Source organism: Falco cherrug, chromosome 4 (assembly GCF_023634085.1).
Source record: "Falco cherrug isolate bFalChe1 chromosome 4, bFalChe1.pri, whole genome shotgun sequence".
Classification (NCBI taxonomy): domain Eukaryota; kingdom Metazoa; phylum Chordata; class Aves; order Falconiformes; family Falconidae; genus Falco; species Falco cherrug.
Genome location: NC_073700.1, coordinates 16,120,344 through 16,145,867, shown reverse-complemented (window position 1 = coordinate 16,145,867; position 25,524 = coordinate 16,120,344). Strand labels below are relative to the sequence as shown.

Genomic DNA, 25,524 nt, shown 5'->3' with positions numbered 1-25,524 from the left:
GAGCTGCAGACTTCCTGGAATCACTTCTCCTACATACAAGCCTTTGTGCACTGGAGATTATCAGATTATTGACTTCGGCATCCCTAATTATATCAACTTGACTGGTTGATGAATTGGAGGTGGATAGCATCGCAGCCGACGCAGTGCTGGGCGGGTAGGCGATGACTAGCAGGAGTCATTATCCTCCAGCAACTATACAGGGAGAAAACTGAAATATCTTCTGCTCCTGCTGAGAAATAAACCCTAAAGCAATTGTTCACTGCTTGCTGGGATTTAGCGTGTACCCCCTTACAAATAGATTGCAGCATCGCAAAGAACGATCCTGTGCCTGCCCACACCTGTTCTGCATGGAGGGGAAAGCCCAGGGATGAGGGAACATCTCAGAGTCTGGGGCTTGAAGAACCATGTATGCCCCATCTGGGGAATGTTGTATGTCTGCCCAAACATTGACCCCAGCAGTGCCTGTTTTAGCACCCCACTGAAGGACCACTCAAGCAACCGTCTCATGTCCAGAGGCACCTGCAGACCATGGGCACCTCAGGATGTGGTGGCAGCTAGGAAAGGGCTTTTGATGTCACCATGCTGGAACTGGGGACATACAAACTGTCCAGATCCAACACAAAGCACCTCATAGCTTTCACTTAGCATCAGACCTAATGTTTCCAGTGTCTTTTCAAAGGGGAATGGAAATGCAGGTACAGTTGTGCTGGAGGAACATCTCTGCATCAACAATTTTGTATGGTTCTATACTGAGCTAAGTGAAGGATGCCCCTTCTTACGCATGCTGTGTGGTGAGGATGGCTATTGCTGGAACACACCACATCCTCCAGCCCACAGAGGCCAGCGGGACCTGCACAGCACGAGCTGCCGTGTCCCCAGCCACTGCCACCCACCTGGAGAAGACATGTTCCAAGACCTCCCCACATGGCTGGGCTCTTTGCTGGGGCACTTGCAGCAGCAAACCTCTGTTGGGCATTTTAGGGCACCCTGCAGAAAGCAGCCCTCGATGCTGCCAGCTGGACAGAAGGACCTGACCCTGCAGCGGGCAGGAGCCCTGCAGCATCCTCTGTTTAAAGAACAGCATTTCATGTAGTGCTTTGCATTTTTTAAATGAAAAAAAAAAATCCACTTAATTTGATTCTTAATGGAAAGATTTATGGAATGAAATTGGGGTATTTTTACTGAGTAAAGACCATTTTATAATAATTTAGTTCTACAATACTTTAATCCCAAGGAGACAATTTTATCTTTTTTCCTTTGAAGAAAACCTTTATCTTTTTTATTCATCTTTCGTTGATTATTATAAAAAAAATCTGTCCTGGTTTCAGCTGGATAGAGTTAATTTTCTTCCTAGTAGCTGGTACAGTATTGTGGTTTTGAATCTAGTATAAGAATAATGTTGATAACGCACTGATGTTTTAGTTGTTGCTAAGCAGTACTTTAAATCAAGGACTTCTCAGTTTCCCATGCTCTGCATGGAAGGTGCACAAGAAGCCAGGAGGGAGCAGAGCCAGGACAGCTGACCTGAACTAGCCAAAGGGTTATTCCATACCACAGAACGTGATGTTCAGTATATAAACTGGGGGGGTTGGCCAGGAGGGGCCGATGGCTGCTCGGGCACTGGCTGGGCATCAGTCAGCGCGGGTGGTGAGCAACTGTGCTGTGCATCGCTTGTCTTTCTTGGGTTTTGTTTATCTCTCTCTTTGTGTTGTCTCCCCTTTCAATACATGATGATGATGATGATGATGATGATTGTTGTTGTTATCATATTTAATTTCAATTATTAAACTGTCCTTGTCTCAACCCATGGGTTTTACCTTTTTTCAGATTCTCACCCCCATCCCATCAGCGGGGGCGGGGCGGGGGGGGGGGAAGCAAGCGAGCAGCCACACGGTACTTAGTTCCCAGCTGGGGTTAAACCACAACAAAATCTCATTTAGCTCCACCACGTAATGGTACAGCAGTCTTTTCTCATTATATTTTAATAGAGTAAACCCCAACTGTATACGAGAGGACTAGCTAGTCATTCGTCGAGGTAAAGAACACTGTTCCTCCAGATGGCCAGACAGAATCTGTGTAATGCCTTTCCTATTTATTAAGCTCAAAATATAATGCAAGATGGTGAGATGTGTTTCACCCAGTATTTAATGGGTCAGCCATAAAGTTGAAAGCTAATGCTAAGGTTGCCAGCATGCACGGAAGAGTTAACGGGCAGAAAATAGACATATTTAGAAAGCCTGTTCTTGGACTCAGAGAAATGAGAAGTTGTCAGGGCACAAAGCTACTTATACAGTGGGGCAGAGATGCTAAGCTCTTCCAGCCCCTCTAACCATTTGCCAAAGGTTTGAGAGAAACATTTACAAGGACCTGAGGGTCTGTTTTGTTATTTATTGTGTAAATTGCTTTCTGTACGTGGAAACTGACAGAGTGGCAACAAGTCTTCCATGAAACAAAATCCACCAATACTTGCTGCAGAGACATTTAGGAGGACCTGGGGTAATCACCAGGGGTACACTGCTCCCATTGGGATGTACCACAGAGCCACAGCATCACTGCACTGACAGCTAGCAGCCCTTTCCCAGCCCAGCTGTAAGGCAGTCTGGAAGTTACAGCTCTCCCTCTGCGGTCTCCACAGCTCCACATCCTTTTCAGAATTCTTCCTCCACTCTTCTTTTAAGGATGTGGGAGCACAAGTTGGACAGTTTTGTTTAGATTTGTACCTATGATGCCCAAATAACTCAAGGTGTGTCATCTCTCACTTCAGAGCAGAGACATGCACTCCTTTTCGGCCCTGAAAGCTTTTCCAGTCATAGACTGCTAGCAAAACAGACAACCGTGGTGGTCTCGACAAGGATCCGCACTGTGACAGTGCCCAGAGCATCGCCAGTGCCAGCCCAAGAGAGCAGCCACCTCCAGGCTGTGTCCCCTTCCTCTCACCCATGCCAGCTGTCCCCCCACATGCCTGCACCATCTCATGAGCTGCTTTGGCATCGATTACGTGTGACTGCCACATGCAAAAAACAAGGAAAGCCATGCTCAGGTAAAGGAGAGGTTTTCTAACAGCTCATGTTAATCCTTATTTTATTAACAGGTAAGGTTCGGCAAGCCAGCAGATGCTCAGGTTCATGCATAAATGTAATTCTTTTCCTGCTCCCTCTTGAAAACACAGATTTTGTACAGGCTTTACAGGTTGATTATATGGGATTTACTGTGTAACAAGTGTAAACATTTAATTATAAAATAAAAAAGGTTGGACGGCTGCTCTTTTCCTTGCTTGCTTGGTGGGTTTAAATCATCTGGGTTTAAAATGGCCCACAAGATAATTTAAATGCATACGGAGTATGATCAAAGTTATTACTAAGGATTTACTCCTTCTAATAAACACAGGGGTTTACCTTACGGCTGAGTGACATCCACATGTGGGAAGCACTCAGCGAACGGAAAGTGCCCCCGAACTTAATGTCACTGAATCCCTGATGGTGGATATGGCCTCAGGGGCTCAAGGACAACCAAGATTACACAACACCTCCCCGGCCACAGTGCTGGATGGCAGGGGACAGCAAACCCAGCTGGCAAAAGCAGTGTTGTACGCAATGTGCATCTGCCCTGGGCTGGGGCTGTGACAAGGCACCTCTCCCAGCCCAGGAGCCCAGCCCCAGCTCTCCCAGCATCACCCCCAGGCACCCCAGCAACACCGCCTGATGGCTGCTGTAACTGCTTCCATACCCAGTTTGCGTTTTTGCTCTTCCCTATTAGCTTCAGCTCCTCTTTCCCAGCACCACCTGGTAGACCTGGGCTCCGGTGGAGCATTTTCCTGCTCTGGTGACAGATGCACACAGAAATGAGAGGTGGGGAGCACTCCTCTGACCAGAAAATGCTCCGTCAGCTCGGTCCCCCGGCGCGGCACAGCATGGGGGCTGCAAGAAAGCCGTCCCGGGGTCAGCACCAACTGAAAATGATTATTACAGGAAAGGCTGCTGTCCTTCAATCATGCTGTATTATTTATAAGCTAATGATTGCCCATTGACTAGCAGGGATTATACGTTCTCGAAGATGTTTCTGGGTGAATGAAAGGGCATTAACCTCATTATTATCACGTCTGTGCTCATCAGAGGCCATTAGCAGCTTCCTCAGCTCCCCGTGCTGCTGTGTAGCTATGTGGTGTCATCTGCTGCCTCTCCACCCGCCCACCCCACACGCATGCATGCCTGCATTCGGGTCTGTCTCCTTTCTCAAGCAGATTTAAGGAAATGGGCGAAAATTATTTAGCTTGGCAAGGAATCTGCAAAGCCCTTGGGATTAATAATCTAGTGCAACAGCTTTTTCCCATGAGGATTTGAAAGTGCTTTCAAATTGCTAAGCAATGGGGCCTCCAATCCCTTATTACATACCCAGCTGCACTCTTTCAGATGAGGTCTGACCATTTTTTTCTTTTTTTTCCATCCCATAATACCTGTATGAGCAGGACCACTGGGAACCAAGGATCTGCTTTTGGAAAAGCACAGCTGGTTTTCCAGGCAGTGTGTCTGCAAAGCCCTCCAGAGACCATACAGCCCTGGCCATGGAGGCTCATTAGGGGTATCCTTCATCCATCTGACCATCACAGGTGTCCCCTTCTTGCTCCAGATCCAGCCTCACCATGGCACCTTTTACGATGGAGGATGGCTTGAGCCATCCATCCCAGAGCTCTGCCTGGCATCCGTGGAGATGGGACCCAAACACGGGACCTGTTGGCTCATCTCAAACCAGTTTTGGGTGGAAAATTCCACTGAAGCTGGCTCTGACCTCAGCACTCGCCTCTGTGAAAAAGGCTGGAAGAAGAATTTGCTCCTGGCTAACTATCAGCCCACATGGTAAAAATAATTTCTTTTCTAATAATTAAAATGATGGGCTATAAATGAACGTTTGCTTTGCTGAGCTCTGGGAATTCACAGGGAACATTCTGAGCATTTTTAAAATTAAAACCTCTCTTCCCTCTTTTTTTTCGCCACTCCTCTTATACTCTGTCCCCGGAGATATCAGTGCTCTCCATCCCACATTTAATCATAAAAAGCAACACCTAAACACAAATGTTTTTAGGAAATGATAAAAACAGTGTCCTTAAATTGAAATAAAATATTCCTTATCTCACTAGCTCTTGACACACTTCATCTGGACAGCTTAAGTTGTCCTGTTTCCTCTCCATCCTCCCCCTTACTGTGCTCCTCCACACTTCTTGCCTGTCTCTTTTTCTTTTCACACCCTTTCATTCTTGTTCCCTGAAATCTGCAGCCATACCTGCTTCTAAACACAAAAAAAGATAACAAAAAAAAAAACTTGGCAAAAACTTTGCCTGAATGTTCTCCGTTTCCTCCGTGGCTCAAAATACTTAATTCTGAAATAACCAGGCGTCCTTTCCTTTCTCTCAGCTGCTAGCAGCTGCTGCACATCTTCTGTGTCGCTTCCCAATGTACTTCAAATCCTCCCAGACCTCAGAAAAAAGTAGGCATTTGGACAAAACCAATAATGCATCAATATGTTTTTGGCTGTTGCAATCTTTATATCTGCACTGCTGGAGATGATTATCTAGCTTTTTTTATCTGTAGATTCAGGCCTGTGGAATAAAACCAGGGCCAATAAAATAAGGCAGAAAAGAAAACACAAGCAGAATAAAAAAAAAGCAATTGAACATGCTGTAAATTCAGAGTCAGGTAAAAGCTAATTCTGGACATGCTCACTAAAAAGATGAGGACGCAGCGAGGGAGATAGACTTATTAATTATTTGTGTTATGGTAGCACTTAGAAGCCCCAATCCTTTATCTGGGACTAGCTGTGCTATACATGGCAAACACTCAAATATATCTTTGGGTAATTGCACACAGTTTTAAGAAAAATGTGCAAATGCTCTGTTCTTTCACCTTCAGCAGTTTCTGGTTTGTTAATGGTGTTAAAGGAGTCCAAGTTCACCATCAGTCTCATTCTGAGCAGCTCCCAGGATGGTCCCATGGGTCAAAGAACAAATAATTCAGCAGGAGGGCACCCTCCACCCATAGCCGGATTGAATAAACCACAGCAAACCCCCCAAAGTGGACATGAGATACATCCATCGCTATTGCCATCCCCATCCCCTGGTGAGGGGGACAGAGCACTCACTGCTGCCAACACGGATGTTTCATCCTCATTGACTCTGTGCAAGTTTGATTGCTTTTCTAATTAAGATACATTTTATGGTAATCTACCAAGCCCCTTAGACTAAATCACTCACTTAATCTGTTGTTAGTGCCCATATGTTTACAGCTTTCCAGCCTGCTGCAGCATATTTGCTTTGCCACAGCACCGGGGACGTTTAAGTGACAGATGAGCCGCTGTGCAGCCGTTGGGGTGGCACAGAGCCCTTCCACCCGGACAGCCCGCGGCACGGATGGATGGATGGACGGACAGACGGACAGCCCCGGCACCCGGCGGTTGGGAGAGGAGAGGAGAGGCACGGCATTGCAGACACAGCACCCCATGCTGATCACCTGCCTCTCCCCCCAGCTGTACAGAAGGGTGCAGCATATCTTTCTCATTTTCCTTTCCTTCCTTTTCCCCTCCAAAATAAGAGGTTGTATACAACAGGGGAGGAAGGCTGAGCAGTTTCACAGCACCCTCACGTCTCTGGCCCCAGAGCTCACTTATGAGGATTTTCACCGCAGGCTCAAGGGCTCCGAGCAGCCTTTGAGTGAAGGGCAACAACTACATTTGCAGACTAAGGACAGGCAGAGTCGGACCCTCCATCTGTGCTGGACACTGAATTAAATAAAAACTGAGCAAGCGCTCCGCAGTTCTGCTCCTGCTGACCCTGTGAGCCTGGGCAGCAGCATATGCCCCCAGCCCAGACACTCTGATGGGCCCTTCCAACCTCTGCAGGGCTGATGCTATGCCACCGCACGGCTGGTGAGGAGCTGCACCTCTCCTTTGGGCTTGCCTGGGCTCTCCAGCAACCTTGCGTCCTGTACGGACACGTGTGTGCTGTGCGGGCAGGCAGCAGCTTCATCACTTCATCCTACACCAGGCTGCCCATGGCAGTTCCAGGTGAAGCAGGAGCGATGCACCGAAACGGGATGTGGCTCTTATCTCCCCAGTCTACAGCTCTCCTCATGCCTTCCCACACGCCTGCATCCCATGGTGGTACCCACATAGGCAGAGCTCAGGTAGGGTCCGTGGACCCCAGTTCTGCTCAGACTAGCTGGGCTGAGCCCCCAGCCCACCACACACAAACACGTTGTACTTACACGGGTGTACCACGCTACTATTGAAACAACTTGTGCTCAGCTTGCCTAGAGAAAGAGAGCCCAAAGGCAAAATCAGGAAAACCACCCAAACTCTAGGTCAAGTTGCCATCTGCCACCCTAGGTACAAGGAAATATTGCCTGAAAAAAAAAAGGTCATATAATTGTACAGGATCTCCTAATCAAGAGTGACATGAAGAATAAAACACCACCTGCCATCACCAGCAGTGACAGGTAGCTACTGTCCAGCATCAACACTAACACCTTTCCCCCTGTAGAGAGCCTATCGATCTGAACAGGATCAACAGAGGTGAGGAAAGTACTCATTAAGTCTTCCAAGGACTTGGCTAAAAAAAAGTATTTGGCATTCAGGAGGAGCCAGATATTTAAGAAATCAATTTTTTATGAGTTTAAGGAATTTTTCTAGGAACTGTTTGAGCTGCTAGAGGAGCAGCGAAGGAGACAGGACTCAAAGGAAAAGAAGCTCCCCAGGATCCATACACCCCTAAAATAATGCTTCAAACTCCTTTCAAAGCCTGATGCACCTGCTAGAAAAGGTCAGTGACTCCTCCATCCCGCTGGCACAACTCTCCCATTTTCAGCCCCAGAGTTTGTGAAGCACCATGCTGTGAACCTGTCCCTGCAGCTGCACCAAGCCCTGGCGGCACATCAACCTGAGGTCATCTTGCAGAGAGGATGTCATGCTGCTGGGGAGGTGATGGAGGCTGCTCCCAGGTCCCAGAGGCAAGCGGTGGTCTGGGGTACTGGACTGGGGAGAAGCTGCCCCTAGATCTGCTACCACCAGGTATCCAGAGCTGAAGGAGCACCACGCACTGCAATGCTAGGATGGGTAAAAGGCAACAGATGGAAAACCATGAGCACTGAAGACTTCTCTGTGTGTAACATGAGGAGCAGGGCAAGCTCTCCCATCCTCCTGAGTTTGTCTCAGTCGCATCCTGTACAGACATCATGTAGGGCTGAAGGGATCCTTTCTGCTCAGCCACAAGCTCCTCTGCCAAGGGAAAGTCTTGCAGTGATGGGCTTAACCACATTATTCACCTTGTGCCTCACACTCCCCTGGCCACTGGCGACCTGCCTTCCGGGACAGGGGTGAGCCGTCCCCCTGCCTGCAGTCAAACCAACCAGCCCTGGTGACATTTCCTGCTCCAAAGCTGTTAAGATGAGCTCAACTGGCTTCCTTAATGAACTGCAGCCCAGCTTTCAGGGCGGTCTGGCACCTCTGCTCTGGTGAATTACATGGCACAACCCCCCCAGGCCTTCAGTTCTGCAGGGTAGGAAGCAGGAATCATGCTCCTCTGTTCATGCTACACAGCTCCTTCCCCTCCAGGGTCATCCAAGTGTGCTCTTTGATCACCATCCTTCTGCTCACCTGGAGGACATTGCACTGAGCCAGACAGCAAGGCTTGGCAAAGTTAGAAATGCTTAATGCTGTCCTCAGGGAAGCAGGGTTATGCTTAGAAAGTGTGTGAGATGTGCACTGCTCAGACACGCATGCCCTCCACACCTGAGAAGTTAAATGACTGTGAAAAAGACAATTATTGTTACGTACCTTGTTCTCTGACACTGTGGTACGTAACACATTTTACGCACCATGTTTTCCAACACCGTGCCAAGCACATACATTCAAGTTATGCAGCTGGAATAAATACATATATATATATATGGTCTTTATGAAACAGCAATCATGCAAAAGCCAAAAATCCACTGAACCGAGTGCCTGTTAACTACGTTTTCAGGAGCCGAGTGCACGGGCTCGCCTGTGCAATGCCCCACGCCCGGCTGGCTGCCGTGGGATGCTGCACGCCAGCACCAGCTCCTGCCCAGCCCCGGCTTGGGCAACCAGGGCACAGCCCCCAACACAGCTCGTGAGCCCACTGCAGAGGGACACACCACAAAACATTCCCATCAGCTGCTCCTCAGGCAGGTGAGAAGGCAAGTGCAACTATTCAGTTTTGAAAAAACAAGAACAATTAAATTGGTTCAAAAGCAGCTTAAAATGACTAAGCAGTTATTGCCAATCTGAAATTTCTCTCCGGAGGAGTTTAGCTTGGACTTCCAGACACAACATCTTTACCTTCTCCTGTGGGTTTAATAAACTCATTTACAGCCTTCTAACGTCTTATTAAAGTACACTTCGTATATCTATTAGCATGCCCCGGTATCATGAGAGTAGGCAGATTATTCTGGGTCTAATACGTTGATTTTCTGAGCAGGTAGATACTTAAGCATGTTCTCACAGCAGCTCCAGCTTGTGCTGCAGCTGGAGTTTTTAACGACTTCTGAAACGCCAAAGCGACTGACTCCCATGGACACGATTCAAGTATGAAAGAATCGAAGTGCCAATAAATTAATCAATATAATGCTGCAAATTCAAATATTTATTATGCAGTCTGTAAGTATGACAGCTATACATCTTGTTTTCCACAGCTGTGCTACTACGATCACTGTCTTGCACTCCCTGGAAAGCACACCAGGAGCTATGATGGGGAGAGATAAATAACTGCACCTCGCTGTTATTTACAGGTAACGAAGAGGGCTCCAAGTTAGCCAAGAGCTGAGGAATGAGGCTGCTAAGCTCTACAAAGCAGAGGCAGGGAACAGAAAGTCAGAGCAACAGCCTATTGACCTGTATTTATGATGTTACACTCCGAAAGCAAGCTATTTTCTTAATTAATTTAAAGATTTTCTTTATTTCATGAATACATTTTGATGAGGAGCATGTTGCTGCCAACCTGCTACACTTCAGATTGATCTTTCTAAGGTAATATGCAGGCAGATATTCATACTTCAGCTTGATCATTATTAAGTATCTCTTACTGTTTTTTTTTTAAAATATCAAATATTGTTGCATTATTTTTGAGGCCTCTTTGATTTAAAATGCCAGAAGGAGCACAATAAATCAGAATTCCCTTTCCCTTTAATCCTCGCTGTCCGCGTTTCTGCTGTAAAATGAAGTGCAAAACAAGTTTTCAAAGCAGGCACTCTCCTCTGCAAAGCAAAATACAAACTGAAAATATTTCAATCTATCTAAAACCCATGGAACAGTTGGGCTCAGCATGAGAGTACAAAGAAACCAAACCTAAAAACAATTCTGTGAGCTTCACAATTCCTGTAAAACCCCACTTCTCCCCCAGACAGTACAGTTACACAAATAAACAGAGATGCACATAACTTACCGGAGCAAATATCACCATACACATTTACAAAAGAATTTATAATCCAACTTGCGTCTCCTGAAATAAAGCAAGGTTTGTCTCATACTAAAAATAAAGGCTCCCAAAAGCTTCTCACAGGAGAGAGAGAGAGAGGGAGGGAGGGAGGGAAGGAGGGAGGGAGGGAGAAGGAGCAAGCAAGCACCAGCTCCTTGCCTCGCTTTTTATGAAGCAAATAAGGAGAGCAAGAAAATCAATGCCGAGAGAAAGTGAGATGATATACCAATCAGGCAGCAGCCTCAGCCTTATTTGCAGAGACATGGCAAAATGCTCATATTATTAGACAATGACTACACACAGCCTAAGTAGAGAAAGTGAATACTTTCCCCTCGGTGAGAGGCTGGCTGCTTTGTGTGCAGGTACCACCACAGTGGGCTGGGAGATGCAGCCCCTTCCTCCCCACTGCTAACGCAGCATCACTTTGAGTCCTTGTGCGTGCTCTACAGGAGAGAAACAGTTCACAATTCTGGGCTAAAGTTGCACTAAGCTTAAAGATCCTCCAAAGCTCTGATGCTTACAAACTGCCATTGGAGCAGTGCTTCTTCGTTGCTGGGTTTGGGGGGTTTTTTGGACTCTACTTTGAGATGCCTTTCACTGCATCTTAGAAAGCTACTGCAAGGAGCCCACCCAAACAGGGGAAAAGACCCCTCAGGTCTCCCACACTTTAATGGGCACTGAGCTCCTCCTGTGCTCACACAAGACTAGACCTCCAAAGTGTCCTCCAGGAACCGGAGCTTTCACCCCCTTTTGTGTATCAAAGAAAACCTATGGGAAACCACAGGTTCCCTTGCGCCAAAAGGGAAAATTTCTGTGCTATTAATCCACCCACACAAACCCTTTGCTGTTCCCTGTGTGTGTGGGGAGGAGGAGGAGGAGAAGGCAGCAGGAGGTAAGCTCATTGCCTCCGACATACAGGCACCTGCTTGGGAACGGGACACATCCCTGGCAAGTGCCTGCCACCTCTGTGCAAAGATGCCACATTTGCTCCCCCCAGCAGCCACACAAAGACACAAACCCCACGCCGTTCCACTGCAAACCTCCTCACAAGGGGGGTTTCAGGCTTGTCCCACCTCTCCACTCTGTGTTCAGGACTTCAGCACATTAAAAACATAAAATGGATCCACCAGCCCCACTCTGCCAGGCACTGCTTGCTGTTACCCAGGCTGTGAATCACGCTCTATGCTATTTATTTATCAGCCTTGGGTTTATCGCTGTTTTGCCCTCTTTTCTACACGCTGCATCAAATATTTCCAAATACATGTGACAACGGATGAGACACAAGGTGAACTTTCTGTTTTATTTGGAGACAGAAGTTACACGCTGGTATACAGAAACACCTGCTGGGTGACAACAGCTCTCTACGCAGCAAAATTGGAGCACAATTGCTTTTCCCCAGCGGCTTTGGATTTAGGCTGAGCAAGAAGAGCTGGAATTCACAGGGAAAATCCTGAAGACAAAACCAAGGAGACTGAATTTGTCTGATAATTCAATTTATCTGTTTGGGGCTGGCACTTCTAGTACAATCCAGACACACAGGATGCTCCAGCAGCCCTTCATGAGTGCTGATCCTCAAGGCCCCTTCCCCACGAGCAGAAGCTGCACTGCCATGCTGACAGATGTCACTGCTGATGATGTGACCCCGTGTTTCCAACAGATACAGCCTGATGCTGGCTGATACTGTAATGAGGAGACATCGTGGTGCTGAGAGAGTTCTCCGGGCTGAAGCACTGCTCTGCTGCTTGGTGCATTTTAAAGTATGGGAAAGCATTTGTCGGCTACTGTGCATGCTGCCCAAGTCCCAGCCACACAGATTAAACTCAGCACCTCTGGTCTGCAAAGCTGGGCAGCATCTGCCTCCCACTGCACCGTGAGCAGCATTTCTTTTTGTTGCCTTACCCACACAGGAACCGCACTCTGCAGCCACGCTCCCACCATGCAGCCTGCATGTGGGACACATAATGTCTCAGCATTTGCCTCGTTAGTGTTAGTTAGTGTTGGCCAACACACCTTCCTCCCCGAGGACAGGGCTTACACATCTCACTCCTTCCTTGCCAGCTCTAGAAAAGACAGAGCAGCCCAGACAAGGTATGGAGGAGATTTTGAAGGAGTAACACAGACCCGAAGACAAACATGAATCAAAAGCCAGCAATGGGCAAAGGTGCCTGAGGACGACACAAAACTTGCCACCCACTGCATCAGCACAGGGGTTACTGCTGGCTCTCCCATAGCCCTGGGAGAGCTCTTCTCCAGCCTGCGGGTGCCTGGGTTTCTCCCACACATTTGGCTGAGAATGGCAGGAGGATGTTCAGCCTGCCTGAACTCCCCAGCTGACACATCTCATTGCTCCTGGCCTTCTTCATTGCATTCAGCTCTCCAGCTGGCACTGAAACTTGCTGTATCTCATGGTGACCAGCCTCTTGCTGCAAGGTGTGACAGCAAGTGAAATGCAAACACCTCTCATTTTCATTTTCCAGTGAGATAATTTTATTTTCCCTTCCCACAGCTAACAACTGCTGTTACTGAAACTCACTAAACTCTCCTGAAAACTTTGAAAAACATGCATTAAAATAGTTTTGCAGAGGTGCCCCTGGGAGCTGCTTTGTCTCAGCCTTCTAAAATGTGTGCCCACTTGGGCACCTGTGCAGGACGTGGGGGTGAGGATGCAGTTTTAGCCAGAGCACGATGGGTTGCAGCAGGCGATGACCTGTCCTGTTGCACAGCTCCTTCAAACAACGCTGCAACACGGACTACGTGACATAAGGAGATCAAAGCCTGCTTTTATTCCTGAACCAGCGACAAAACATGAATGCTGTGGATCAAGCCTAACGTTGCTGAAAGCAGATGTGTCGGTGTTTGCTCACAAGGCAGACCACTTACCGGGCTGCAGCAGACCCTGCAGCACTGCAGGCTGGTGCTCTCTTCAGCTTTATTAGATTCTTTTTCAAAAAATTCATCTGAAATACTGAACGGGGCACTCAGCATCACCAAGCATAAAGACAGCTGCTGATGATGCCAGCGCTGTTATACCATGTTGCTCTCTATGCTGTATCAGAGCCTTCCACTTTTGATTTTTAAGTTGGGAGTTTCAAAGCAAACTAAAAAGCTTCACAGGATTTAAGCCCCAAACTCCTTTAGATACTACTGAAAAGCTGTACACATCCAGCAGATTACCGCCAGCTTTGCCACATCACTCAGGGCTGAAGAGGTTTAATCCCTGCCTCTATGAGGTTCATGGCCAACAGAGCTAAAAGGGATGCAGGGACACCAGTACCAGAGAGGGCTGCAGCCTGGGGAAAAGACGTCTCCCCGAGTACAGTAGCAGCCATGGGAGGCATCTGCACAAGGATGGCAGGAGACGGGGCCACTCTTCTGGCTCCCCACTGCGCTTTGCTGTCTCTTCCCACAGCACCCAGCCCACCACAGGGTACCTAAAGCCCCCACAGAGGGAGCCCAAAAGCACTAGTTACATTGAGACCCTCTCATTGCTGTGTTGCTTTACTCTTAACGCATCTGCTTATATTACCCCAGGAACCCTGTCCATGCTTGCACATGTGAGCAGATTTACAGATGCCTATAAAATCACCCACTGCATGGTAGAGATGAAGTTTTACTGGTCTCACCATGGAGGACCTAAGCTAGAGTTTTTTCAGCATTATGGCCCTCAGCTCTGCCCCAGGCTGCATCACACCCAGGCTTCCCTGCCCAGGCGAAGGCAGGAGCAGGCAGCACCACCACAGGCCCTTTGACCACGCTACTACGCATGTGCCCACTCCACATTTGGAAGAGCTAATGAGTAATATCAGAGCCTCCATCCCACCTGTTCTGTAGAGAAAACATCAATCAAGGCAGCAGCGGCTGTGTGAGCAGGTTGGAGCTTGGCAGAGGGGCTGCAGCCCCGGCTGGGGCAAGGAGAATTGGCCAGCCCAGAGTTGCTGCTACAAATAACCCACCAGCCCAGGAAATACTAAGATGTGCTGCCTGTTTGCCAACAGAGATTTTCACATTTCCCTCTCAATCTTTATTTAAATTTGGGAAGACAGAAAATTAACGAAGTCTGAGATATATAACTGGAAACCATTTGTTTTCCTTGTGGAAATGGAACGTTTCCTAATGAACCTCCCCTCCCCCTGTGCCATTCGGCTCTGGATGCAAATATTGCTGCGAGTTTATCAATCTGTGGCTTGTTTCACGCAGTTTGCAATGCTAATGAGTAAACCAATTTTGACATATTATGTAAGCCAGTTTCTGAAACAGAGATTCTTGGCAGGCCAAATGTAAACACAGACACCCTCTTGCATCCAATTTAAATGAGCATGTTGCTGAAAGCACTAAGGGCTTGATTCTGTTGACTTATTCCTGATTTACTCCAGTGAAAAAAGAAAAACAACAAAAAAATACCCTTCAATTCAATTACTAGTGCAGCAATAATTTGCAAAATGGATCTAATTTTGTAACAAGGAAACATGCTGGAATAAGCTAATGCAGGGTGGTGACTCGGGCACTGCATGAGCATCAGCACAGCACACGATTGGAAGCACACACACCATTCCAGATGGAGTTAATGGGGGAGATGTCAGCTCTCCTCTCCCTCATCCTTCCAAGCCAAATTCAGCTCCAGGTAGCACCCCATGGGATGGACCACCCCCAGAGGGTGACTCCTTTCAGCCCCTCTGCTCTTCCACCATGGCTTTGCAGGAGAAAGACATTACCTACCTGAGCAGTAGGCAAAGCCCAAGAGCAGCACTGAGTGTTTTGAGCCACATGCTGCCCCTGCTGCAGTTATGCTGGGGGTGGTGGGAACCCAGAGCATATTTGTTTCAGCATGCACCAAAGGTCTGTGCCACACCAGGGCATACCTGGGTGTTGAGAAGACATGAACTGCTCGCTGCCTTGTCCACCTGCCTCAAACCTGGCAACTGGCCCCACCACAGAGGCAGTTGGACACCCTGATTAATGGATTATATCCAGGTTTTACAGACTATGATCTCAGCACCAGAATGACGTGCATCGGATGGCAGACTGCAATGCCCAGCAGCACACCTTTGAATGACACAGGGACAACCTGAAGGTCACAAACTCAGAGTTAGGGGTAGGAGAAAGGAGGAGGGAAGCATTTTTAAAACCCCCTAAAAAAAAAAAAAGGCTCTACCAGAGAGATGAACACAATTTTATTAAAGTGAGGAAAAGCTGGAATCAAATCTTTCATTTACACTTTTCCCGGTACCATCTGGAACATTTGCATCTGCCAAAAGCACAGCGTATTTCTGTCGACAAGTGGAAGCAAATGAGGTAGCAGCATACCTGGAGGTGGCCTCTGCCGTGCTAATTGCTCTGGGCACCTCCAGAGTGTATTAAAACTAAAACATGAGTGTAAAGTTGAACTGTGATGTTACTGCTATGGCAGAGGAAAAGTAAGAGTCATACTCTGCTGCGAGGTCAGGTGTGCTGCTGCAGAGCTTCTTTATTGCACGTGTCCAAGATCCCACCAGGCACCGGAGCTGCAAAACACACAACCTCATATTCAATCCCCTTCACAGCCTCAGGACCAGGATATCATTTATCATACCTGGCTCTTTTGTATTATAAAGTAAAGGAGAGCAAGAGGAAGAATACTTTTAGCCTCCAAGCAAATATCCCATCCTGAGCTTTCGACGGTGAGAGCAAACCTGAGAGCTCTTTCCTTTGTGCTGCATAGCGCTTTCAAGCTATGATCACAAGCAACTGAAATGCCACACATTTGCTGGCTCATCAAGTTTTACCCTGCAAGTTTGGAAATACACAGTTGATAAAGTAATTACAGTTTTTATGGCATGAGAGAAAATCTACTGCTGTCTAGACACAAAAAAAAGGACCGTGCTTGAAAGGAGGGCAGCTGACAAGTAAGCATCCCTTGGGATGAGAATGACAGGGATACGTGCCGCCCGTACAGACCCAGCACATCACAGCACCAGGGGCTGCAGAGGAGCAGCAAAGATTGGGAAAAGATGCCCCACAGACCTGAGGGATCGTGCAGATTCCTGCCTGAATCAGTAAAAGCCTAGCTCTTTTCCAGCCAACAAATACCTGTCCCCACTCACGCTGCCACCCCAGCACGGAGCCCAAGGTGGGAGCAAAGCCCAAGACCGGATCACCACATCGGGTCCCATCCCAACAAGGGAGGCGACGGCAGCGAGCACCTGGCAACCAGACTGATGTACTACAGCACTTCCCTCCCTCCCTCCCGTTATCTATGTATGGCACAACACAGCATCAGGCAGGCAAAAGAGTGCTTGATTTATAACATCTCATTTTTACCGTAATTTTAAATGATTTGGAGTAACTCCTGTGGTTAGAAGTCCAGCTGTTATTCAGGGCAAGTCAATTTGGAAAGCCCTCACTGTCCATCCAAGCACCCCATGGATTTCTGATGCTTGGAATAGTGTCACTGCAACACCCTAACTCTTAGTGCTTTCTGCATTTTTCAGCTTCAAGTCTTGTTTCTGCACATCTTAAATACCAGACAGTAAAAACACAGAAAATAATAATCTGAAGGTCAAATGGGCACGGACTGTATGATGAAAACAGCTTGGAATAAAAGAGAATGAGATGACTTTCTATTGTAATTTTTATAGCTATTTAACAGGAAGAATGAAAAAGTCTAATTACTGTCAACTGTAAGTTTTCAGCTACCCAGCCAGTAGAGCGCTGTTATTAAACTACTGCATAATTGCCTCTTTTACTCTGCTTCCCACAGAAGTTGTGTTATTTCACTCATAGTTAAACTCATAATATTGGCTTCATAACTAATCCTGTCAATCGAAATCCCCAGGGGCTACTGCAAGGATAAAAATAGCACAGAGTTGTTTCTTCCCTCAGCTTTCCTTCAAAGCCTGTTTCTGGAATTACCGGGGCTGTGGCTCGGCAGTGCCACGGACCGTTGCACCCACCACCGAGACGGGAATGCCGCCCCTGCGGCTCAAGCCAAGCACGGAGCAGAGGGATGGCTCCTTCCAGCAGGCGATTCTGTTCCCTGCACTGTGGGTCTGTCCCGGCCAAAATAAATCCATCTCTCCCTCCCGACACAAGCAGCTCAGATAAGATATTCGGTGTTGTGTGGCTGAGCCTCCATCCCCAAGCCCAAAGGTGACTGCCCACCCCGGGGCTTCATGCCAGCACTGAAGTTCAGCTGACACTTGCAAAGCCTGGGGACGCACGAAAAGTGCAGGTTTCTCCCTTCCCCAGGCATCAAGCACTGGGTTGGCTCCTCACATACAAACCCACAAGACACCCAACTACATGTTCAAGACATCCACTGAAATACCTGTTGGACTTGATGATCTTATTTTCCAGCCTAAATGATTCTATGAGATGAGCACAATTTGTGCACTTACGCAGGAGACTGCTTAAAGCACCAGATTTTTACCTGCCCAAGTTCTGTAAACTCCGTCTGAAGCCCTGCTTGCTCCCTGTGCGTTGGACTGATGCTCCTTGCTAACTCCTGGCACGGTCCTTCCCTGGAGAGGGCGTTGGGCTTGCTGTAGAAGACCCAGGCAGGGTTTCTTGCCAGAGCTTTGCATGGCAGCATGTCCTCCCTGTCTGGTGGGATGCTCCTCTTGTCTCAGACACAGCATACATGGTGGGGCCAAACTCACCATTCAGCTCAGGTCTGGGATGAGACGATAGGGCTGGAAGGGGTGAGGGAAGATGGATTTGGCCTCACACTCAGACCTGCCATCTCTGTCTGTGTCTCTCTGGAGACAACAACCCTGTGCTGGGATTGCTCTCTGGTGGGCATGCACAGAAACTGCTGAGAGCTGGCGAGGAACCGACGGGAAAGAACACATTTCCCGAAGCGGGGTCCCAGAGCAAGGGCCTGGGGTGCCCATGCCAGGAGGGAGGCAGCGCCAGGGCTCTGTGTGCACCTGAACCAGCCCCAGAGCCATCACACTTGCCTCTGCCCTGCCCAGCCACCACTGGAGGAGCCCCTCGCTCTGCTGCGACTGACAGCCCGACAGCACATAGCACACTCACTGTACCACCAGGTCCACGGGGGAATCACGGGAAACTGCTTCAGTTGAGGTGGTTTTCCTCCTGGAAAAGCCACCACCCTGCCTATTACAGCCACAGGCAGGTGATACTGCACAGACCTGTGATGCTGCAACATCACTCATGGTCTGCAGCTGGAGCCATCCTCATGCTGGACAGCAGCAACATCCATCAACCAAGGAGTGAGAAAACCAGAGGAGCGGTTTAAAAATCTGTGCAAAAAGAAATTGCTCGCCCTCTCCCCACCCCTCCGCAGCAAGGAGGGACCAGCTCCAGCACAACACTTTGCAGCCACACAGGAATTATCGCTTCCCACGCAAGCCTGAGACACCCTGACCGGCACTCCAGAGGGGTCCCAGGGTTAAACAGCCCCTGTGCATGCACTAGGAGAGCACGAGGGTGCCCAGCACAACCCTCTGTGGGATACTCCTTCCTCCTTCCACCACTGTCTTTGCTTTACTGTTTGAAACAAGAGGATAGAAAATTATTCATGCCATTGCCTGGGCTGCCAAGCAGCGCCACGGTGCTCTTGGGCAAACTGGGAGAGCTCCCAGCAAGCCCAGCTGGGAGAGCCCCAGCGTTCCCAGGGGTTAGGGTGTCTCCCCAGGAACCTTACCACTGCATGACTGCCTCCCAGGAGGTGGTCCTCACCACCTGCAGACAGCAAGCCTACCAGAGGACACCCCTGGAGTCAGCGGGGCTGTGGGACTGCCTTGGTGGACACGGTTCACAGCAGACCCTCAGATTTAAAATAAACACAGCCTGACGCAGTGCTCCTGTTCTCACCCATGGTGCTTGTTCAAATGAACCCTCAGGCTGATGGATCTCCTCACCCAGAAAGTCGCAGAGACCCAGAGAAACCTGTGTTATAGCCAAAGTTACCACTGGCCAGAGAGCAGAGCTCACAGCTTCCACACCTGTGCCAGGCACAGGAAGGACAGGGGGGTGAAGCACCAACACATCAGGGCTGAAGCAAACCCATCAGCATGGCTGGGAACTGTCCCTGTGTCCAAGTACAGGTTGAGAAGAGAAGAGTAAAGGGCAAACAAGGAAAACTGAAGCTGCCAGGCAGAAGGGCAGCAAAAACTCCTACGGGAGCAGTGTGGTGACGGCAGAGTGTGCACAGAAGCTCAAAGCACCGGAACAGATCAGGTGGCATGAGCCAGCCTACCTCCACTGGGGGTGACACCATACACCCCCTCTTTGCATGCTCAGCAAGGTCCTCAAGGAGAACACGACAGAGCAATCGCTCTTATAAACACAGGCCTTGATATCTAGATGAACGTCCTTGGGGTCTGACTCTTCAAAGCCTCAAAAACTGCTGGGGGCTCCTGATCTTCCTCCATCTCCACCAGACTCTACTGCTTGTGGTGTGTCCATTTAAACTTGTCAACTCTTCATCCTCAAAGAAGAGGAATGAGAGTCCCAGGCTGTCCTGTGCTCTTCCTGATGCGGCACAATGGTTTTGACAACTTCCCATCACTCAGCAGTAGATCCTTCAGGAGGAATCTGGAAGAGGAGAGCACAGGCTGCGTAAGCACTGGGTTAAGTCCAACTGTCAAATTTGCACAGTGATCCGAGCATGCAAGAAAACACATGCAGGGTCTCACTATTTCCCCAAACTACAGTACTATAGATAAAAAGGGTAAAATTGTATTCCAATTGACTGACTGGGAAAAGGAAAAAAAAGTGCCTTCCTGTTTCCATAGCATCAAATTAGCAATGGAATTTTAGATGCAGAAAGCAGAGCATTCATCTTGCCACGTACTTTTCATTTAACATAGTTCAATCAAAGTGGCCATCAACTCTCCTGGATGGAAGTAATTAAGGAAGGCAAAGGCTGCTGTGTTTCCAGTGGAGAGGAGAGCCTTTCCTTTGGCAAACCTTATGCGTCTGGATGCGTCCAGCCCACCAAAAGTTTTCAGTCAGCTGTTAGCCCAAGGCTTGTTCCCAGATGTGGGGCACCCCACTGCTCCAGCTCCCTCAGATCCGCAATCCTTCCCCCACCATGCAACTACATCCATTATGTGAGCAGAACACGGCTGTTCTGACAAGCGCACACCATGCAGCAGACATGCCCACGTGCCTGGGTGCAGGGAAGAGGAGCTGTCTGCATGCGCTCATCTGATGATGCAGGACACTTGCACTTCAGCTCTGTAATGGATGGACATCTAGTCACACCCAAAGGAGTAGGTGGCCCCATGTAACAAGACCAGGGACCACTGAAGAACCCCGCCATAGAGAAAGCAGCTAGTGCAAGGCAAGGGGTTGGCTATTTGGTGAAAGCCTACACCTCTCCCACTGATGCCCAGGCAGACACTGCAGTGCAAGACCAAGAAGGTAGCTATGCCACCGTGCTGAGTGTCTGTTCAGTTCTGTCTCAGTCGTGAATGAATGTCTTGGTCACCACTGAATGTTGTGAGGGTATCTTCTATGGTCCCAATGCTCAGAACAACCAGTCATGCACCTGACAGCAAGTAACAGAGCTCATGCAAAAAACAGATAGTATCTTACATGAATCATCATCATCAGGGCTCTTCCAGACACCAGCTTCAGGAAGGTCAGGTGGTGAGGTACTGTATGTCCCCTGTGAACGAAGGGGAATGGTGCATTTTTTTAAGTTTCACATTAGGCAGCTGTACAACTGCTTTAGGTGGACCTTCCCTGTGGATCGGAGAAGACTGTCCTTGTCCAACCATCAGAGGGTTTCTGTGCAAATCACCTCATTGTCCTTGGGCTTTTGCACATTTTCACGTGTATAAGCTTAAAGTGTTTGTTATTATTTCTTGAAGTGAGGAACCCCCAGAAGCACTTGGTGAGTTTGCATGGAAGACAACACACTTGCACATCATTTATTTCCAGTAATGTATTCAACAAATATCTGGGTGTCCAGTACACGCTTGTTGGGAATTTATGCAAATTTATTCTACAAATAATCTTGAGAAACAATGCTAAGAGTGAATTTGAGCTGAGACTGTCTGAGATTGAAGGTGTTAGTTAGGTTATCAGACACAGTGGGTGGCATGTTAATGAGTTCACTTCTTAACTAGTGGGTATAAGTGAGAGGCTTGATCTACAACTGAAAGAAAAAACTGAAAGAAAATTTGAATTTAGAGCACAACAGCTATTCCTGAATAGATTCACATGCAGGCACTTGTTTTACCGCAATGCCTACAGAAATATGCACGGAGCAACTGTTTCTGAATAGCCCTGTGTATAAACAAGCCTGTAAAATTTAGTTTCTGGTCTAAATATTTAAACTGGCTGTCTGCATGTAATACAAGGTAATAGTCTTCTACAAAATCACTGTTTCAGTGAATTTACTGGCATCACCTTTGTTTATCTGTGTAAGAAGGGGAGGGAAGCATCAGACAGGCCTGAAAGCCAGCAAAATAAATTCAGGGTTATTTTCAAGAGGACTGCTTGTCTCACAGTTAAGAAAATGGACCCGGAGATGGAAGGTCCCATCTCTGCCATGGTCTATTTTAACTCTGCAGAAAATCAGGATGTGTTTCTCGTACCAGACACAAAGCATTTTCTCTTACTTCAGCCGACAGTCATTTTTCCCTAAGCAGTCACATCAAACCACTTACAGTTCTTTGCATCCTACTGTAGCTTTGTTTTACTGTAATTGTCCTTATTTAAAAAAAAAAAAAAAAGTACCTTCCCTCTTTTTTAAAGCGATTAGAAATGTCATTCACATTACCCTCTGGATGTGAACTGAGCTATTCCCAACAGCCACTCAAAAAATACATAATCACCATAATTACTAGTGGCATCTAATTAACATTCAACTTCCTCTCTAGAGCAGCTACAGCTGGACAACCCATTTATTTCAACCTAAAACTAATGCCCTCCTAATTATTTTCTGTCACACTAAGTAGCCCACCTGTGTCCATCTTCACCAGTGCCTCCGTCTGGCACAGCAAGCCAAGTGAGCACCTCTGCACACACTGCGTGTGCTCCGCCTGCTAACAAACGCCTCGTGTAAACATGGGGACCTGCTCCCACTGATTATACAGCTGGTGGCTCTATTAGCGTTCTTCACCAGGATTCACAGGAATAAATAAATAAAATAAAAAAAAAGAAGAGAAAAAGCAAAGGAGCCTCCTACATCAAATGCAAACCACCCTCTGCTTGGCATCATCGCTGGGGAAAAAGGCTGCAGCCACCCCAAGGTACTCAGTGCTCTGGGTCTGACCTCTTGGGAGAGGGCAGAGGATAAAGAAGCCCATAAAACACTTGTGCCTCTTGCTCCTGAGGATGCTGGGGGCTGTTTGCCCTTTACCATGGCTGTGATCCACCCTGACTGTCCAGGGTGCCGCAGCCGAGCAGGAGGGCTTTGCCTACGCCTGCACTGCCTTCAGCTGGGGCACCAACCACCCTGTGCCCACACCAGGGCCATGGCTCAGTCTGACAGCTGCCAAAATTCACTTCCATCAGCCAGGTGGCAACAGGGTCTGGGTGGGCATGCGGACGGCCCCAAGTCCTGGTGTGTCCTGGTGCTGGTCTCCAGGCTGGGGCAAACCCTCTGCCATCACCTTCGTTCTCCTTCCCTGGCCGCTCTGTAGCAGCAATAGCGCCAATACTGCTTAACCCAAACATGATTTTAATAATCCAGACAAATAGGGATTAGACAGATTAAGCAGCCTGTTTTTATGAACTGCGCAGTATCAGGCACTCATTCTGAATAAACCAAAGTACATACAACTCCGCGATACCTCGGTTGTTTCAGCCTACTCCTAGTCCTTTTCTGTAGTTCTTGCAACCCCCATCCACTAATCAGGCAACTTTTTAATTCTCTTTCATTCTCCAGACACACATCATCCCTGTTGGTAGGAAAAGCAATGCCTGCTGCTGCCATCTAGATGAGCTCCAACTCATTAGCTCTCTGTTTCTTTCCAGAACTCAGCTGAAAACTTATTTTCCCTTTTGCTCACGCCTCTCCATTTTCCTCTCTCTTTGCTATTATCTCTGTACTTATATTATTTCAGCCTGTAATTATTGTAGCACTCCTAGGAAAGACGCTCTGCAAAATTACATCATATTTGCATTCTCATTTGAGCTTTCATCATTACACCGACCACATATATAAAGGGGATGAGAAGGAAACTGACAGTTACTGGGGGAAGCTCTGACTAAACTTCTCCCAAACTCAGGAATTACTAATGCCTCTTTCTTTCCTTCTCCTCTGCTTCCATTTGTCATCTTCGGTGTGAACCTCTGCAAGCAGAGGTCCCTGCTCAGCCCAGCAGCCACGTAGGGTCACAAAACCCACAGCAATGCAGTATTTACCCCCAGTCAAATGTGGCTAAGAAGGTCAAAATCTATAGGTAGAAGGAAGAAGCTCAGACAGCATGATCTTGCAGGCTTCGCTTGCTGAGAAAAATACAGCAGATCAAGAGTTGTCAGAAATGGCCTGAGTTTCAAGGGAAAAAAACCAATTAGAAAAAAATAATTAGTGCATGCACATTGGTGGGCCATTTATGTGATAGCCAAGTTATGGTTTTGATGCCAACATAAGAACTGCAAGCCCCAGTTAAGCTCCGAAATTCAGTATCTTTAAACTCTGCATGAATTTTTTCCCACCCATCATCACCTGCTGAGCAGTAAAATGCCTCCAAATTGAATTGTCCAACCTTCCCCAAATAAATTTCCTGCACCACAAAAGAAAATCTCTTCATGGGAGCTGATTTGCGAAACAGTTTAGACAAGGCTATAAGCAGATGATCAAACTTTATGAAAATGCCCTAGCTCTTATCAGTGCAAATCAAGCTAAGATGGATCAGAGTATTGAAGTCTTAGTGTTTCATAAATCAAAGAGCTGCCTACATGCTCCGCTGGCTGTCCAGGAGCACCTGCGTATGAAGGACTAATTGCAAACCAGTATATTTTTCTTTGCTACTTTTCCAGAAAAGAACAGAGTTATCACAAAGTGCTACTCTCCAGCTAGCAAAACATTGCTAAGGTTTCCCAGGAGAACCACTTGCACCTCATTTACCTTCCCAGCACATCCCAGGTTTGCAGACACCTGGGTTCTGAGCAGCCCACCCCACACCCCACCCTGCCCAGCATCCCACCACCACCCTGGCTCAGACCTCCCGCTGCATATCGGTTCTCCTGGGAAATGCACCGAGAGCATCAGCAGGGAAAGAGCCCTTGCCCAGAGGTCCACAACCAGCCTGGTGGCAGAGGAGGGCTGAAGGTGCCCCGCACAGCGTGGCTGCCTTGCAGCTCCACCACTGCCATAAGGACTCAGCAGTGCCGTCAACCAGCCTGCTAGCCCTGCTAGCCTTGGCTTCTTCATCCCATCCCTGCTCCCACGGCCAAAGAGAAGACACGGCCTCTGTCAGAGGCTGTTGCCATCAAGCCACGTGCAGTTTGTTGATCAAAAGAGCAGGCAGGCGCTCTTTTGAAGGCAGGAGCTGGCGGTGCTAAGAAATTGGGGAAAACACATCAAAGAAAAGCATGAAGCATTAAATCCCAGTGGTCTCCCCAGCCCCTGGCTAGCACCAGCAGCTCGGCTTTTCAGCTGATTAGACACGGGTCTGCAGGGCTCCGCTGACACGCTCTGCCAGCGCACACCAGCCCTCGCCCGCTGTGCTTGCCCGCTTTAATTGCCAACGAAGCAGAAGGAACCAGCTCTTCCCCTCCCCTCGCATCAGCATGCTTGGCAATGCAATGCCCCGTGGATCTGCCTCCCCAGTCCTCTCAGCGTGGATTCTCTGCTGTCTATAAGAAGCTGCACATACACCACCTCTACAAGAGCTCTCAGCAGGGGCAGTGTGGGAATTGTGGGCGTTCCTTTATTTATTTATTTGTACAAAACTTCCAGAAATGCAAACTCTTTGAAGTCATACCACCCTGTCCCACTGAGTTGATGCTGGCCAGCAGGTTCAAAATGTATTTGTACACCTTCTCGAGCTGTGGGGAGCCAGACAACGTGCAAGTTGAGTCACAACAGAATTATTTCAGCTGATGCTTAAAGATAAGACTTGCAGACAATAAAACAAGCA

General features: G+C 48.1%; 1 protein-coding gene across 2 annotated transcripts in view; it reads right to left on the bottom strand.

The window, feature by feature from the left end:
* The window catches only part of SYNPR (synaptoporin), a 109,904-nt gene that overhangs the window by 35,220 nt on the left and 49,160 nt on the right, over window positions 1-25,524 (bottom strand). The window contains exon 1 of one of the 2 annotated variants that reach the window (XM_005432554.4): window positions 10,448-10,619. The exons of the other annotated variant lie outside the window; for it this stretch is intronic. Within the exon in view, the coding sequence (XP_005432611.1) occupies window positions 10,448-10,471 (24 nt within the window). The 5' untranslated portion in view covers window positions 10,472-10,619. Of the gene's footprint in view, window positions 1-10,447; window positions 10,620-25,524 lie in introns of those variants that run through there. 2 annotated transcript variants of the gene reach the window in all.